A 16,410-nucleotide genomic window follows, 5' to 3' on the forward strand; every position below is an offset into this window, starting at 1 on the left:
AAAACTACAAATTTTGGCGGGAAACCCCAGTAATGTTATAGAGTGGGTTTAGGGTCCGACTAGCTCATATGAGCTGAAATTGCTGCAAAGTTTCTCTGCTTCCTCAACAGGAATGAACGTAGCTATTCTGCTAACAATTTGAGTACACTGCCTAATTGCTTCATCTGGACGGTCGTAGACCAAGTCTTCTAGGCTACTCACAATGTTGAGGTCGTGGTTGATGAGCTGTGCAGCTATGTCACAGGCCACGTCCATGGGGATAATAATGACTCTAGTGAGGTCAATTCCAGCAACCACATCTGGGTCAATTGCAGCCTTGGTAATCATCTTCATTTTTCTAAGTAGCTTATAGAACCCATTGGATACTGAGCCAAAGCTAGACTTCTTAGGCTTGAATTTCTCAGGATATAGGCAGTTGTCTCTAGCGCTTCCTATGACAGAAAGAGCTACAATAGTCTTTAAGTCAGAGTTAGACTTTCCGTTGGTAGTTTGTTCGTCGCTGGGACATCTGTCCCAGTGGAGGAGTTTGTTGGAAGTAGGACCTTGGAGAAGCCTGTGAATACTGAGCTTGTTAGCAACATCTGAGCAATACTGTCCAGCCTTTGTAGCTCCGATGTCTTTGTTAGTAGATTTGTAGTTAGAGAGGGGAATTCCCCAGATTGAAACCCTATATTTGAAAAGCCCGTTGATACTCATAGTTCTAAGGATGTTCGTGCATGATTCTACAAATCTCCAAGGGACAAAGTTCCCTTTCCAGCTTGGAGATTTCATCATTTGCCAGGTAGATTCTGGAATTTTGTAACTACCTTTCATGAGCTCACCTAATTCATTCCAAGCAATTGTTTGGAAGACTGAAAACTTTGTAACTTCAGAGCCGTCCACCCCAACTGAATGCTTTAGAATAGGAGCATATTTATACTCGTGTCTTGGATGTCCTGCAGTCTTCCTGTCAATCCTGAAGCGCATTAATCTCGCTCCAAAGGGAAATTTGATCCCAAAGAATTTGTCTCTGGTGGGTATTTCGTCTATAAAATACCTTTTTGAGGGAGGAGGAAGCTCATATATCTGCAGTAGATAGTCGTTAACAGTTGAGACTCTAGAGTCTATTCGGGAGTTTTCCCGATTCACTTTGGGAGATATTATAGCATCCACTAGGGTAACATGCCTTGACGATTCGTCAATAGGGGAGAGGATCACTTCTCCAGATTCTGTCTGTGGGTTACTTGGAGTTGGAGAGAGGCTTGATTGCATTGGGGCACATGGCAACTTCCTGTTTGAAGAAGACGGATTCACATCCTCATCCTCATCCTCATCCTCATCAGTACTTATATGCAAGTCTTGTTGGTCAAGAGAGTCCTGAACCTTCTCTATTGCCTCTTGTTCCCGCTCGTTTTCTATCTCATCCAAAACCTCAAGCTCTTCCTGCTTGCTTTCTACAAAGCTCATAACTGGTTCATTCGTCTCTGTTGGCTTAAGCTTGGTGATGGAGAGGGATTTCCCGTCAATCTTGGCCATCGCTTCCTTAATTAATCTATCCTTAATCTTCTTCCTATTGAGTCTCTTCTGAGTAGTAGTGAAAATGGGTTTACCCTCTATATTATGGTAAGTTGAGTGGAATTGGGAATAAGTCAGTTTGTGAGAAGCAAACCCTCCTCTTCCAGTTCTAAAAATCCTATGCTTGTTGTTAAAATAGTCGTGCTTCTTTGGACAGCAAGCAGACCCAATAAGAAAGTGGGATGTGCAGGACCCCTTTGGCCTGGAAAGCTCAAGATGATGGTCATGGCCAGCTATATAGGCATCAACCTTGTACTTTTTAAGTAAAGGATCTAGAGCTTTATGAACATCAGAATTATCACCATGCTCTCCACTTGAGTAACATGGGAAATGGCCGATGATAAAGATCCAATCAATATCTCTCATGATTGCGGCCTTTAGAGTATTTTCAATAAAATCCATCTGCTCATTCCACAATTCTGGAGTAATATCGGTTCCCAATGGAGAAGAGATGATCCAAGAATCAGTATATATAAAGATTGCCTTGGTCTTGACCATATCCTCCAACTCTCCTATTGAATTTAAGCTAACATTTAGGTACGGATGAGGTGAAGTCCTAGGAGACTCAAATTCTTCTATTGTATAGTACCAAAAATTTGGTAAGTACCATCTTGGAGACTTTAAACTGTAGTGGCGATCGACCTGGGCTGTAGCATTACCCCACCAGTCGTGGTTGCCAAGGACGCATCTAAACTGAACTTCCTGTAAGGATTCCTGATCAAAGACAGATTCAAACATATTTTCCCAGATTGGGTCATCAACCGAGCTGACTCCCCACCTATAAAAGTTATCCCCTACAGATATTATAAAACTTGGCTTAATTACAGACGCGAGGTTCGCCATTGATCTGCTTACTGCCGAAAGAATAGCAGTGGGCTCACCCCAGTCGCCAAAAGTCATCCAATTTAATGGCTCGGAGCTGCATCCTATTACCGCAGATAAACAAATCAAGGTTATCCTGAGTAGTACGTAGTTTAGCTTAGACATCACGGCTCACTGAGTTGAACTCAAATATCACAAGCTTTAAGACGCCTTATTTATCTTCAATTATCCAATGCTTTCTCCTATTTTCTCATTCGCGTTTGTTTTGTGGTTGCAACCTTTATGGCCAATTAAATCATCTAAAAAATGAAACATATGCGCGCCAAATCCTTGTGATTCTAAAATAAATATTAAAGCCTATTGGCGCCCAAAATATGTTTGGACTTTAAATAGAAGATGTAATAAGATCTTCAAAACTGAATAATATAAAAAAGCGATAGGTTTTACAATTTGAATTAGCAAATAGCTCTTTGGTTTAGTGTTTTTTTGATTTGTATCTCTTAAATTTCGATAAAATTATTATGTAATTTCAAAACACTCGATACCGCGATAGATTACTTGAATTTCTTAGATTTCAAGTAATTAAACTAGAGTAAGCTAGAACAGATACAAAAAAGAGTCTGCTTAAAGCTATATTAGGTTCATTAATACACTGGTGGCTCATATGCAGTAGATCTCTTAAACACACAAATAAAGGTATTAACACACATTACAGAGGCTAGTCTAGTTTTGGGGAAAAAATGAATCTGAGATTTTGGGTCTTTATCAATCTTTTCTTAGGGGTCTTTTCACAAGACCAAATGCTTCTTGGAAACACTAGATTGCCTGGAAATCTGCAGGAAAGGATTTTCTCATCTTTTCCAGGTATTTTCAACAGACTCGATAATAAGAACAGTAATTCAACCGAGGAACTCCAAGTAACACCAACAAAACCCGCAGAAACTTCCCAATTTAAAGAGAATAAGGATGAAGCACAGAAAGAGGAACTAAGAAAGGACGAACTTAAAAAGGAAGAACCCGAAAAGGAAGAGTCCATAAAGGAGACCGAAAAGAATAGTGGTAAGTCTGAAACAGGAGTGCAAGGGGAACGAGGAAATGGTGAGCGAAAAAGTTGTGTCAAGTCCCCTGAATCTAATCAAAAACAACTGAATTGATGAAAAAATACTTTTAGGAAACGAAGCCAACAGGAATCTAAGAGCAAAGAGTGCAACACAAACAAAGACGAAAAAACAGCTCAGAAAGGAGCTGATCGACGGGAGCTTTGCAGAATTTATGGATTTGGTGGAGAAGGAAGTGGAAGCCGTTGGACAGGTTCCAATGGACCACTTTGATCCAGATATCTCCGTTGTTATTCCCGTTGCCTTCGATGACTTGAGGTCATTCCCTGTTTTGCTATCAGTATTAAGATTGCAAACCCTAAGACCAGAAGAAATCATTCTCGTACTTGATTTTCCAGAACACGAGGTCCAAGCCAGGGCCAAGGCGTTGGAGGAAGTTAATAAATATAGCAGTAGCCTGAGGAATCTGAGACCCTTCTTCAGAATCCCTCCGCCCCCTCCAAACCACAGAGCAGGGTCAAACAGACTTTATGGAGCATCTAAAGCCAAGAATGAAATTATAATCTTCTTTGATAGCGACGACCTGATGCATCCACAAAGAGTAGAGTACGTTTCCAGAGCGTTTAAAGCCAATAAGGATATGGATGCCTTCTTGACTGAGTATTTTGTGGAGCAGATGGACACCACGGAACAGGCTAAGGAGATGCCCGCCAAGACCATGGTTGACATTAAGACAAAGTATGACCTTGATCAGATTGAGAGAGAAGGTAAACTCTTGAGAAACTCATACGAAGAAGAGTTTAAAGAAGCTGAAAAGGCCGTCAAAGAGTACGGACTGAAGTGCCCATGGGATCCCAATGACAGGATGACCGAAATCAACTGGCCAGAAACACACGGTTGGTGGCTTTATTGTTGCCACAATGGCTGGTTAACAATAAAGAGGAGCGTGCTTATAGAGGTTCCGTATCCAGACAAACCGTCCGGGGAAGATTCACTATATGTGTTCAGACTCCTCATGAGCAGAAAGAATGTTGGTCATAGTACAGTTCCTCTGGGAGTTTATGTCCTCGGAAATACGTATGAAGTAAGGTAACCAAGTCTTGTGTTGGGAAGTGTCTACAGTATCATCTTCCAGAAACCATTCATTCCTACGGTGTCAATTTGAAACTCCTACTTCCAGACCTTGCAATCTTGAATCTTGAGTCCTTCTACCTCGTCATCGTTGCAGAAATAGTCAGTGATGAGCTTTTTGTCAGCAGGCTTGGAAATGTCAAGCTTAGTGAATGTGTGGTACTCGTATGAAGGGTGAGATTGCATTTCCTCTGGGATGTCTACTCCTCTAAACATAAACACACCCTGGTAGTCAAAATTGTTACCCTCTCCCACGATGTTGATGACACCAAAGGAATACTTTCTGAAGTTGTTGTCAAGTCTTTGTAAGAATCCACCAACCATATTGCTTGCTCTGAACGCAACGTCTAATTCATCTGGGAGCTTGTTGTATTTCATGTAGTAGAAACTATATCCACTAGCATCGAAATTCTTGTAAAGCCAGGGCATTGCGACTCCCTTCAAGTCTTTAGTATTTGAGTATACGCGTTTCCATTCATCCATGCTCATTGATGTTGGTGGGAGGCTATCCAATGGATTATCCTTCTTCTTTGGTTTCTCCTCAGAGACATCCGTAGATCCTGAGTGAGACTTTGCCTGAGAATCTTTAGAAGCTGAGCATTTCTTTGCATACTCACCATAGTGTTTCTTGATTGAAGGTTGTGCGAGAATGGTGTCAATATATCTTTGTAGATTCACAAAACTTTTCAATGAGAGAGCTCCAGCAGAGTATCTAATTGAAGAATCAATAATAGCAGCTAATAAGATATCAGCAATAGTGATACGCTCACCAGCAACAAAAGTACGGCAGTTGAAGTACTTGTTGAAGTGCTCGAAGATTTTTGTCAATTCAGATAATAATGATTTAACATCCCCGCTCTTCTTTAATAGTGGAACAACCAATGAAGACAAAGTCGTGTCGATGTATTGCAAGATCATATCAACATGAGTCGCATCTGAGTCTGTTCTTCCGTATAAGTTAGTATATGGAGAGCCCCTTGCAAGAAAACGTAATATTGTGCTTGTTCCAAATATTTTTCCGAATTGAGTGGCGAGCACTGGGGTTCCGAATGTAAGGTGAAAATCCAAGTCTTTGTGATCTGTGCCATCACTCACCTTGTGGCTGATCTTATCTCCTGTGATCTCAGCGACGGACTTGATGATTGATACCAATGGGCAGGAATCTGTTCCAAATAAAGTGTACTCCATCCTAAATTATTTAGTAAATCAATTGCTTTAAAGAACTCTTAGTAGAAAGAAAAAAACGATTCAGAAATATATATTAATGTCAATTTTGTGCTTATGCTTGTTCTAAGGTTATTTAATTTCCCATATTTTCGCGCCTTTTTTGTGAGGTTTTTGTATTATTTTAATCTTTAATTTCTAACAAAACTCCAATTCGCTCCGCCTAAAGTATATTAGTTATTTATTCATTTGTTATTAAATTTGCATCTAAGTTAATAAATTTACTATTCACCTTTACTAAAAAACTTGCTTACTATGTCCCTCTTATCCTACTATATATTATCAAATTAATTTGTTATTAGCTACTTTTTTTAAATAAATTAACTCTGGTACCTATTTTCTTAATATTTTCTTTACGACGTGTGCGCATAGCGCGCGTCTCGTTGAGCGGCATGAATGGAATAATAAAGATAATAATGGGAATAAATAGGCGAAAGTAATGACATAACTTGCACATTAACTGTAAATACAATGAAAAGGGGAAGAAAGAAATTCGTAATTAAAATAAATAGCAAGAAGCAAAATTAACGTTTCTGTCTTTAAACTGTCTCAGTTTGTCTTGCAAGAAAAAAGCAATGGTGAAAGAAAGTCTTAAAGGAGGAAGCGTTGTAAAGTAGAATAGGTTATTCTTTTTTACTGTATTAAAGGTTAAAAGGTCTAAAGATGACAGAGAAGATTCAGCTCTATAAGCCACGTGACCGTGTCAAGGTTACCCTCAGGAGAAAGTATTATTCTCGTCGTAAGGCATCAGTAGTTGCCCCAAAGTTGAGAAGTTCCTTACAACCAGGTGTTGTTTGCATCTTATTAGCTGGTCCATACAAAGGTAAGAGAGTTGTAATGTTGAAGGCTCTTCCATCAGGTTTGGTAGTTGTAACGGGTCCATATGCTTTGAATGGTGTTCCAGTCAGAAGAGTCAACCCTGCCTATATCATCGCAACCAGCACTAAGGTTGATGTTTCCAAGGCAGATGTCTCTAAGTTCACTGATGATTACTTTAAGGTTGACAGATCCAAGCTCAAAAAGAACAAGAACGCTTTTATGGACCAAGGAGAGGAAACCAAGGTTAACAGAGTCGTCAGTGAAGAGAGAAAGAAGACCCAACAGGCTTTGGATGCCTCCATCGTTCCATCCATACAGTCGAATCCATTGATGATGAGCTATTTAAAAACAAGATTTACATTGACCAGTGGTATGTTCCCTCATAAGCTCAAGTTCTAGATTACAGGACTGCTTTAAAAAGGAACTGAAGCTGTTAACTTTGTTAATATAGCTTGCTTAATTCACCTACAAAATTACCATTTTACTGTTTTTAGAATATACAAGCGTTAGTATTATTATAACGGAATATCTTTTTTTTCTCCACTATTCCTTAAGCCTGAATGTTAACTTTCTCTAGGTAATCACTTATCTCACTGTCTAGGAAAATCAAAGTCTTGATTTTTCCTCTGTCACGGGGCTGTTGTTAGACTTGCGTTCCCTGCAACAGTGCTCTCAACTCACTCAACTGTGAGAAAGCTCGAAAAAAAGAAGATTACTTGAAAAAAAATTAGTCTGCAAGTTTATCAAGAATTTAAACTCTCAAAACAACATTTTTAACCCAATATCTGTTTCTAATCACTACCTAACTTTATTACTATTTTTACTATTTTACTCACTTTTACATGACCCGCGAGACATGACGTGGCGCCGGTATAGGCGATACCATATAGATGCTAAGAAATTTCAACATATGACATGTTCTTTTTTTTCCTTAAAGAAAAAAAATTCGGAGCAGAAATCGGCACTGAGAGATACTTTAAAATAAATTCCTAGGGAACACACTGTTTGATATTCTCATCAGTTTTCCTCTACTTTCCCATCGGCAATATACTCCTATTCCCAATCTACAAAATATAGCTCTTCATCTAAAAATTATACTGCAATGATTTCTCGAAAAAAAATAAACAATATTATTCAAGGTTCCCTGACTTTAATAGAAAATAAGTTTTACTGGAGTTTGTGTACTAGTAATGTACCGAACACAAGTGTTGATAAAAAAGGTAGCAACTACTATTTCTGTATTGATGATGAACTTGTATACGAACCTTTCTTCCAAGACTTTGGGCCATTAAATCTGAGATGTATCTATAAGTACTGCAAAAAGGTTGACAACCTTCTCAAGACTGTTGAAAGTACTGGAGGATATATTGTTCAGTGTACTAGTGTATATGATATGAAGAAAAGAACGAACTCTGCTTTCCTAGCATGCTGTTATATGATGATCAGACAAGGAAAGACACCTGGAAGTTCTTTAGCACTGTTTAATTCCGTGCCCTTACTTTCATTCAGAGACGCAACCTATGGAACATGTTCTTATTCTCTAACTGTAGGAGATTGCCTATTAGGATTATATTATGCAATGCTATTAAAATGGTTTGATTATGAAACTTTTGATATTAGTGAATATAGTACATATGAAAAGGTTGAAAATGGAGACATTTCATGGGTCATCCCCAATAAATTCATAGCTTTTAGTGGCCCAAGTGGCTCAAGCGTTGATGAGGACGGCTATTTTTCCCTTACACCTGAATTTTACATCCCTATCTTCAAAAAGCTCCAAGTTTCCATGGTCATTCGCCTTAATAAGAAGCAATACGAGAGCGAAAGATTTAAAAGCAATGGAATCAAACATGAAGAACTCTTCTTTATAGACGGGTCATGCCCTCCCCAAAACATACTCAACAGATTCCTGGAACTTACTGAAAACGAGAAAGGGGTTATAGCAGTACACTGCAAGGCAGGACTTGGACGAACAGGAACACTTCTTGGCTGCTACGCTATAAAGAACTACAGATTTACCGCAGCTGCGTGGATTGGATGGAACCGAATTGCAAGGCCAGGAAGTGTATTGGGACCTCAACAACAGTTTCTACATGAGATAGAGTCTAATCTGTTTGCAAGAGGCTCAATTCTCCCTCCAGCGATGAGACTAGACACAAAAATCCCACTTATAGCCAGGAAGGTCCAAGATGCAGTTCAGAAACAAGCCAAAGTCAGACAAATCCAATCTATCAGCTCACAATTTGTGGAAAACAAAAACTCGGATCTTAGTAAATATCCTATAACTACGCAACAGAAGAATATATCAAAGGATACCACAAACAATCGTGACGATATTTCTATAGAACAAGAAGTCATACAGATGATGTCAAACCTCAGTGCTGTTGACAATATTGCTATAATAGGAGATGCTGGCCAAGGTGAAAGATTGGTCCAAGCAAAAAAAAATATCATCTCAAAACAATTAGTTAATTATAAATAGTAATATTTCCCTATTTAATAAAACTCGATTATAACTGCGTACTTCTAAAACTTGATCACTTCCTCTCCTTTTCTTCTTTTGAATTATGTTCTTGATTATTCTGCAAAGCATAGAGATTGGAATAAACACCATATGGAGCATAAGGGATGAAATAAGGCGTAAAGCATGGATTTGAGGAGTAGTAGCATTGATTGAGGTAAGGGTAAACCTCCATCTGGTGTTGGTTTCTTACATTTTCGGAAGTCAAATTCGTATTCTGTAAGTCAAGCTGCATTTGAGGTAACGCATTATAATAATCATAAAAGTACCCTGACTGTACAGGAAATGATAAAGGATAAGAGCCTTGAAGCTCTGTGCAAGGTGTGTCTGATTTCTTATTAACGTTGCTTGATGTATCCTTTTGCTTAAAAGCGAGAGAGACGAATGTTACTTTCCCATCTACAATTCTTTCTGGATGTTGAAGAACTTTCATCATGTCTCCTAGGTTATTAAAAGTAATGAAACCATACTTTCTAGATTTCCCAGTATTGTGGTCACGCATAACAAAGCACTCCTCAATATCTTCAAATTCAGAAAATGCCTGTCTCAGGCTCTCATTGGTTGTGGATTCGGATAAATTCCTAATAAAGAGCTTTTTTTTGAATATAGTGGACGTGAGCCGCTGATTAGACTCCATCACCTGTTTAGTGCAATCAATAGGGCCACATGTAAACTCAGAAAAAGGATCAGCCGCTAATTTGACCAACAGTTGTCTACCATTAAGTATTAAATTCTCGTTAAATAACTTCTTAATTGATTCACTGCTCTTGTATGTTACAAACCCATAGCCCCTTGATCTTCCATTCTTTTCTCGAATTATGGTGGAGTCCTCAATCTCACCAAACTTTTCGAATAAATTCAAAAATACCTTATCTGAAGTCTGGAAGGAAATGTTTCTAACCATCACTCTTCTGCTTACAGGACTCCTCTCAACAATTAACTTACAAGCACTACCAATAATATTATAAAGATATGCAGATTTGCTCAAAATATCAACAAGCTGCTCTTTTGATAACAGAGAAACAACATTTCTATATTCAACTATACCCTCCTCCTCGAGCTCATATTCCCCTGTCAAAAACTCAAGAGCAGAACAAGGTAATTTCTGGCAATTATTTAACATTTCCTTAGTCTCCATGTCTCTTTCTTCTTTTTTAGCTCCTATTTTGTTTGTCATTTTAAAACTCGCTTCGATGACCATAAAAAATACTCATTTGTTGGATGACTCGTTTTTATCTTCAATTCTACATCAGCAATATTAAAAGCTTTCTTAATTTTTTTCACAGCTTAATTAATTAAATCCAAACAATGATCATAGAATTTCTTAGACCAGGATAAATAAAATTTGTTATATTAGTGTTTAGGCGCGCAAATATTTCATTTACTTTTACATACTCTATTACGAGGATAACTTGCATGAAGAATTTGTTTTTAACTAATTTTACAATTTTAAATTTTAGAGGCTCGATTATTGTAGGCTTTTTTAGAATTCCTTGTTTGGTTAGTACTCTTAAATTTGAATCTTTTGTTTCGGGAACTGAGCCCTTTCTTGGTTCTTTGCTATATAAGAAGACAACGGCATGTTTAGTAGAGAACTTGGCAGTTTATTTAGGATAAATTTAGTTGAAGATTTATAAATGTTTGTATTTATTTTTTTGTAGGAGTTAGAAATGGGGAGGGTGAGTAAACTCCAACTAGATAATATTTTATTGCTGTAAGCAATAGGTGAGTAAATATTTCAGTGTTATTAACAAACTTCAGGTTTGGAAAGGAGACACAAAAGCTATAGTAGATTTTTAATTTGTTTCTATAAGCTTACCTAACCTATTCGATTATAAACCCAATCCTATGTATGTTTTTATCATCCATTTCGAAGCATAGACCTCTTAAGTAGTTGTAGCCTTCGGACTGGTTGTATTCAGTGAACTTTGAAATTGTCTCGCCGGACTGCGAGTACATTAAGTACTTTCTTCCTATTTCATCGCTGGCATATACATGAATCAGGATGTTTCTTGAATTCATCCCGAATGATAGACGCTTGAATATTGTGGCAGCAGTTCCCTGTTTTAGAATGTACTCAGTCTTGGTTCCGACGTCAAACATTCCAGTCCAAGAGTCATCCACAGAAACCCTTTCTGACTTGAACTGGCTATGACAAGCTACATGCATTCCAACAATTTTACCATCAGGTGGAGGAGAGGATAAATAGAGCATTATTGTTGCAATTCTATGGTTACTGGGGCAAAGGACTGCTGTGTTCTTTGAGTCGTCCTTGTGAATTCCAACCAGCTTTCTGCAGTATGTGGAGAATTCATTCTTATCGTGGGTGATATAACCTCCATACAATTCGTTTAGGGATAGGGTTACAACATCATCTAAGTCTGCATGTGAATTTACCTTTGGAACTCCTCTGACAGTTCTGCTCTCTTTAGGTTCTGAGGCGTAATGTCTATCGGAACGAGTAATTTCTTCATCTAAGCTTAGAGGCTCAATTTTGCCCCAAATTTTCTCATTGCTCTCAAATGGGACTCCAATTGCGTGGATTCTTCCGTTTGTCTCGTCCAAATCAAAGCAAAGAGTACTTAGAATTTTTCCGTTATTTGAATCTGAAGTCCAGTAAATACTTGACCCAAGACCTTCTGAATCCACAGCCTTAGCCTTGAATTTGTTCAAAACCAGTCCCTCTGAGTTGGAAAGCAAGAAAAACCCGAAAGAATTTGAGTTCTTGCTAAAGCCAAATTCTAGTTCCGAAACTTGAGCCAGATTGTTGGTCCTTTTCAAATGTTTATCATCACAAACTCCAACGGTAAATGAGGAATCTTTGTGTTTATCATCACAAGTTATTTTAAGGCCAGCAATTCCGGAGTTTTGTTCCCTATGACAGATAGTGATCTCCTTTATACTAGTTTCTCCACAAGATAGACCAAAGCTTAAACTCTCTTTGTTATCGTGTACTCCTGCCCAATTCTTACAAACAGCCTCTGGTTCAGGAACTATAAATGAGTTTGAAATTTTAACGAATTTCGACTCTTCCACCTTTGAAGTCTTGCTCAAAGGGGCTTTTTCCTCCTTAATAAAAGGAAATTGAGTTGGAGGTAAAATGAATTCGTCCTGCCAATATAAACCCTGAGATTTAAAATATGCTCCAAATCCAGTAACTTCTTTAGAAATCTCTCCGAACTCCAAGCAAATCATTGAAAGAGAATATCCAATGTACCTTCTGGTATATAAAGTAGAAATTTCCTCTTTATTGACACCAACAGGATAGATGCTGGATCTTCCATCATTAATATAGAGATCAAATCCCTGTATTCCTGTTTTCTTGAAATCAAAAGAAACATCAATCTCTGTCAGGTATTGGGCCGGCAAATCCTTTGAGAATCCTTTGTAATCTTCTGGTATATCCACTAAAGTCTCCAGATCAACTTTTATTGAAGAGTACCCAATCAAAGTTCTTCCTCCGTTATCACACTCTATAATGAAAGCAACAATTTTGGAATTCTTCTCTGAAGAGACTTTCAAGGGAATAATTTTGGTAAATGAGCTTGAATCAGGACAAGAGACTGTGAAAGTTTCCCTTACTTCTGTTGTTAAGGGAGCTCTTGTGATTTGACACTGAGGATAGCTAACTTGATTAACAAAAATGTTTCCTGTAGCCTTAATAGGGTTTCCTCCTTTTAGAGTTTCTATCTTTGGAGCAGGCTTAAGACCAATATTTAAGATACCTTCTTTCTTTAACTTAAATGAGTTTCTAATAAGCTTACTTTGCACCAAAGTACAGAATGTATCGAATGGGCCATTCTTAATTTCACTTGATTTGGTTCCTCTCTTGTGTTCAATCCCGTTCTTGCTTGATAAGTATTTATATATTAAGTTCGTTTCTCCAGAGAAAGTCTGAGAATAAGTTTCAAGCTTTGCAAGAAATCTATCACCAATCACTTGTGGAATTCCAACAAGAACTGAGTGAATATAGTAGGGTGGACTAATATTAAGCAGATTCTCAACCAAACTAACATTACTTATTTGAACAAGATCCTGGTAAGTCCCAATAATGGCTCCAGAATATCCATCAGAACAAAGTAGTCCAACTATTCCCATTAGCTCAGTCTTTTTATTGGATCTCGCATGGATGTGGGTAATAATGTGTCCTTTGGGACAAGTGAACGCAAAAGTACCAACATCTTTAGGCTTTTCCAATTTCTTTTTCTTGCGATTAATTAACCATTCGTTTCTACATTCCTCTGGAGCTGATGATCCTGTTCTTGTTGCAATTGCAACATCGCCAAAAGCGATATAGGCCATTCCAAAAGCTCTATATTCTGCAGGATAGAAGATATTAGGTCTGACAATGGAGTCACTAATTTGCTTTTCTCCAAGGATTTCTGGTTTCGCTAAAGTAATTCCTCTAATTATGGATCTTTTGTTTACTGTCTCAATTGCAAAACAAATTCCATTGAATGGTCCATCCTTGCTATATCTCCAGCTAATCTTCGAATCGGAGGTAATAATTTTCTTAAGTTTTTTATCAACAGTTCTGTGATGAAATAATTCATCTCCATTTGAACTGTATATCTTGATGGAAACTGGCGCAAACTCACTAGAGAGACTTTCTCCTTTATAACCAATTTCAAATCCAAGACTTTGGGCTTCTTGTACATCTTCGAGGATTGTAACTCCTTCCTTTTTAACAGTTTTCTCACCAATTCTAACTTCCCCATTTCCACAAGCTATTTGGAAAGCCTGAATAATATCTTCTGAGGTCTTTGAAAATACGTGTAAACCCTTCAAGAAATACCCAGGTTTACAGGTAACCAGATAATAATCAAGTTCGTCATTTAATTTGGATGATTCTCCAAAGTTACAGACATTTTTTGTAATACTTTTCCCTTGGTAAACGTCCACAGTTCTGTCAGAAATAAAGTCAACAACTGGAATCAATGATCTCTTTTTATGCTTTGGAAGTAGGTACTGAACTTTTTCAATCTCAACACTGGGAGTGGAAGAATCAAATGTTTCCGAAGAAAAGATTCCTTGTAGATCTGAGAAATGAGTTTGTACCCCTCCTTGAATGAAAGGTAATACATAAAGTTTTTTGGTAAAGTAAGCACCGAATCCTAAAAGAGCTCCGGTACCAGAAACTTCAGCACAAATATACTTGAGGTCATTCCCAGAGAAAGTTCTTTTAAAGCTTGGGACTCTTTGTTGGATAAATATAGTACTAATTCCGTCAATGACTATTTCTAAGTATGAGACAAACCCTAGTTGGAGTCTGCTCATATTTTCCTCAGTGACCCCAATAGTAATTTGAGAGATAGATCCGGTCCTAGAAACTTTAATAACTGAAGGATCAGTAACTCTTTTTCCAAGTAGAACTGAACCTTGTGAAACGGTTTCTTTAAACTCAATTGAGATTGGAATATGTTTTGAAGTGTATGTAACTTCAACAAAGTTGAAATTTAACTGATTTAAGGAATTTGGTAATTTGAAGAGAAAGAAATTACTTTGATATTTACCTGAAGATGTTCCAAAAAGCATTTGACATTCTGGCCAAAGCTTAGGAACTGCAAGCACTTTATTAGCTTTGACACTAAAATTTTCAAAAATATAAGATTCTGGAGAAGGGTTAATTGGAAGGGTTTTAAAAGGTTGGATAGTAACTGGAATCAAGGCTATTCTATTAATATAATTGATATTTTTACCAGTCCTTAATCCAACACATCCTCCAGTCATAAAGCTACCACTCCACTCTTTATACTTTGAAAAGCGAGATCTTGGAACAAATGGAGGATTTTCTCTAAAATCGTAAGCAATATGAAAATCATTATTTGGAATGTTAACACCAAATGTCCCATCAATTCCTGAGGCTGAAAATCCTGCTAAATACTCTTGTCCAGTGATTGATCTTTCTATAAATGCATTAACCTTGTGAATCCACATTTTCTTCTCTTGAGGTATTGATAATTTAATATGTGGTTTTGCAAAACTACCAATATAAATAAAACTTTGATTATCATCACAGCCAAATCCTAAACCAGTAATTGCTATTTCAGTGTGTTTGAGGTCTTTTGAATCTTTCTTTCTTTTTGCATTGAATGTTAACTCCTTATATTCGAATCTCAAATACGAAATTGCTGATCCTGCTGGACATTTGAAACTGATCATCTTAGATTTGGAGATTCCCTCAGCCTCAAGTAGATGTCCAGCACACTCATCATCAATCCTATCTTCCATTGTTAACATTGATCCAGAAATATAAAAGTCTTCAAGACGCTTTTCTAAAGGTAGATAGTTTGAAGTAAACATAGGGTATGCTGTACTTTTTGTAGATTTTGGACTCTTGGAGTATATTTTGCTCATTTTAGAATAGTACTGTGCACTTGCCAGTTCATCCTCCATATTTATTCGACTGGTACTTTCATTCTGATCTTTTTTAGACAATAAATCTGGATACCTTGAAATAGAACTTGGTAAATCACTTGAAGGTTTATTCTTGGTTGACTTCTTAACTTCATTTTTCATTTCTGTTCTATGTACCACTTTTGAGTTGGATATGGCTCCAATCGATTCTCCTGTATCTGCCCCTAACCTTTGTCCTAATTTCTGGCTTAAACTTGGCTTTACCTCAGTTACAATACTAGATCCCACATATTTTACTTCAAATGACGTCACCACAGCCAAAATAACAAGAGCTGACCATGAAATTAACTGTTGATTTTTCATTTGAGATGAATTATTTTCTTTCCCCAATCTCCTTTCTAAATTTTCATTAATCCCAAATATGTGGCTTACTTAACGTATGCACTACTCTATGAATTTGAGATCGGGAATGTTCGCGCCTTTTATAAAAATGATTAATTTTTTTCTTTTTGCTTCAATAAAATACATGTAGAAAACCACTTTAGTATGAGAAATTATAATTCAAGTTTAGAAATAATCAGCTAATTTAATTTAGATTTGTTTGGTTTGGAAAAGTTCACTATGCAACTCTTTGGATAATTTTTTAGTTTGTTTGAAATATCGTAACGACTTTTTGTTGAGATCATTTTGAGACTTAAAGAAACTAAAGATCAGATATTAAATTATAAATAGTAAATAGAAGAAATTTGAAGGATGATTAAAGACCAATTTTAAAAGAAAGGTTAGTTCAGAGAGATTGGGTACATTTAGACCAAGAAAACTTTTTAAGTTTTGAATTTTTTTCTTTTCCATATATTTCCTTTCAGTGAATTCCAGCCCCTCTCATCGTCCCCCCCCCCCCCCCCCCCCCCCCCCCCACCCCCC

The 16,410-nt window shown here is 37.3% G+C and overlaps 8 protein-coding genes across 8 annotated transcripts; 4 read left to right on the top strand and 4 right to left on the bottom strand.

Annotated features, from left to right (window-relative positions):
• Positions 1–48: 48 nt before the first annotated feature.
• ELE39_001342 (secreted acid phosphatase) lies at positions 49–2,541 on the bottom strand (the record flags this gene model as incomplete). Its single annotated transcript, XM_067344381.1, has 1 exon — positions 49–2,541. The coding sequence occupies one exon, from the start codon at positions 2,539–2,541 to the stop codon at positions 49–51; it is 2,493 nt and encodes an 830-aa protein (XP_067200419.1).
• Positions 2,542–3,116: 575 nt separating this feature from the next.
• ELE39_001343 (uncharacterized protein) lies at positions 3,117–3,530 on the top strand (the record flags this gene model as incomplete). The annotated part of the gene is made up of 1 exon (XM_067344382.1): positions 3,117–3,530. One exon carries the CDS (start codon positions 3,117–3,119, stop codon positions 3,528–3,530), a length of 414 nt encoding a protein of 137 aa, XP_067200420.1.
• Positions 3,531–3,648: 118 nt separating this feature from the next.
• Positions 3,649–4,527, top strand: ELE39_001344 (family 2 glycosyl transferase; the record flags this gene model as incomplete). The annotated part of the gene is made up of 1 exon (XM_067344383.1): positions 3,649–4,527. The coding sequence occupies one exon, from the start codon at positions 3,649–3,651 to the stop codon at positions 4,525–4,527; it is 879 nt and encodes a 292-aa protein (XP_067200421.1).
• A 77-nt stretch (positions 4,528–4,604) lies between these two features.
• ELE39_001345 (elongation factor 1-gamma) lies at positions 4,605–5,753 on the bottom strand (the record flags this gene model as incomplete). Its single annotated transcript, XM_067344384.1, has 1 exon — positions 4,605–5,753. One exon carries the CDS (start codon positions 5,751–5,753, stop codon positions 4,605–4,607), a length of 1,149 nt encoding a protein of 382 aa, XP_067200422.1.
• A 699-nt stretch (positions 5,754–6,452) lies between these two features.
• On the top strand, positions 6,453–7,007 carry ELE39_001346 (60S ribosomal L6; the record flags this gene model as incomplete). Its single annotated transcript, XM_067344385.1, has 1 exon — positions 6,453–7,007. One exon carries the CDS (start codon positions 6,453–6,455, stop codon positions 7,005–7,007), a length of 555 nt encoding a protein of 184 aa, XP_067200423.1.
• A 703-nt stretch (positions 7,008–7,710) lies between these two features.
• ELE39_001347 (CDC14 phosphatase) lies at positions 7,711–9,090 on the top strand (the record flags this gene model as incomplete). Its single annotated transcript, XM_067344386.1, has 1 exon — positions 7,711–9,090. The coding sequence occupies one exon, from the start codon at positions 7,711–7,713 to the stop codon at positions 9,088–9,090; it is 1,380 nt and encodes a 459-aa protein (XP_067200424.1).
• Positions 9,091–9,145: 55 nt separating this feature from the next.
• ELE39_001348 (RRM domain containing protein) lies at positions 9,146–10,306 on the bottom strand (the record flags this gene model as incomplete). Its single annotated transcript, XM_067344387.1, has 1 exon — positions 9,146–10,306. One exon carries the CDS (start codon positions 10,304–10,306, stop codon positions 9,146–9,148), a length of 1,161 nt encoding a protein of 386 aa, XP_067200425.1.
• Positions 10,307–10,953: 647 nt separating this feature from the next.
• ELE39_001349 (signal peptide-containing with transmembrane domain) lies at positions 10,954–15,849 on the bottom strand (the record flags this gene model as incomplete). Its single annotated transcript, XM_067344388.1, has 1 exon — positions 10,954–15,849. One exon carries the CDS (start codon positions 15,847–15,849, stop codon positions 10,954–10,956), a length of 4,896 nt encoding a protein of 1,631 aa, XP_067200426.1.
• Positions 15,850–16,410: the final 561 nt, after the last annotated feature.

The sequence above is a fragment of the Cryptosporidium sp. chipmunk genotype I genome (assembly GCF_004936735.1).
Source record: "Cryptosporidium sp. chipmunk genotype I strain 37763 chromosome Unknown contig_17, whole genome shotgun sequence".
NCBI classification, from domain to species: domain Eukaryota; phylum Apicomplexa; class Conoidasida; order Eucoccidiorida; family Cryptosporidiidae; genus Cryptosporidium; species Cryptosporidium sp. chipmunk genotype I.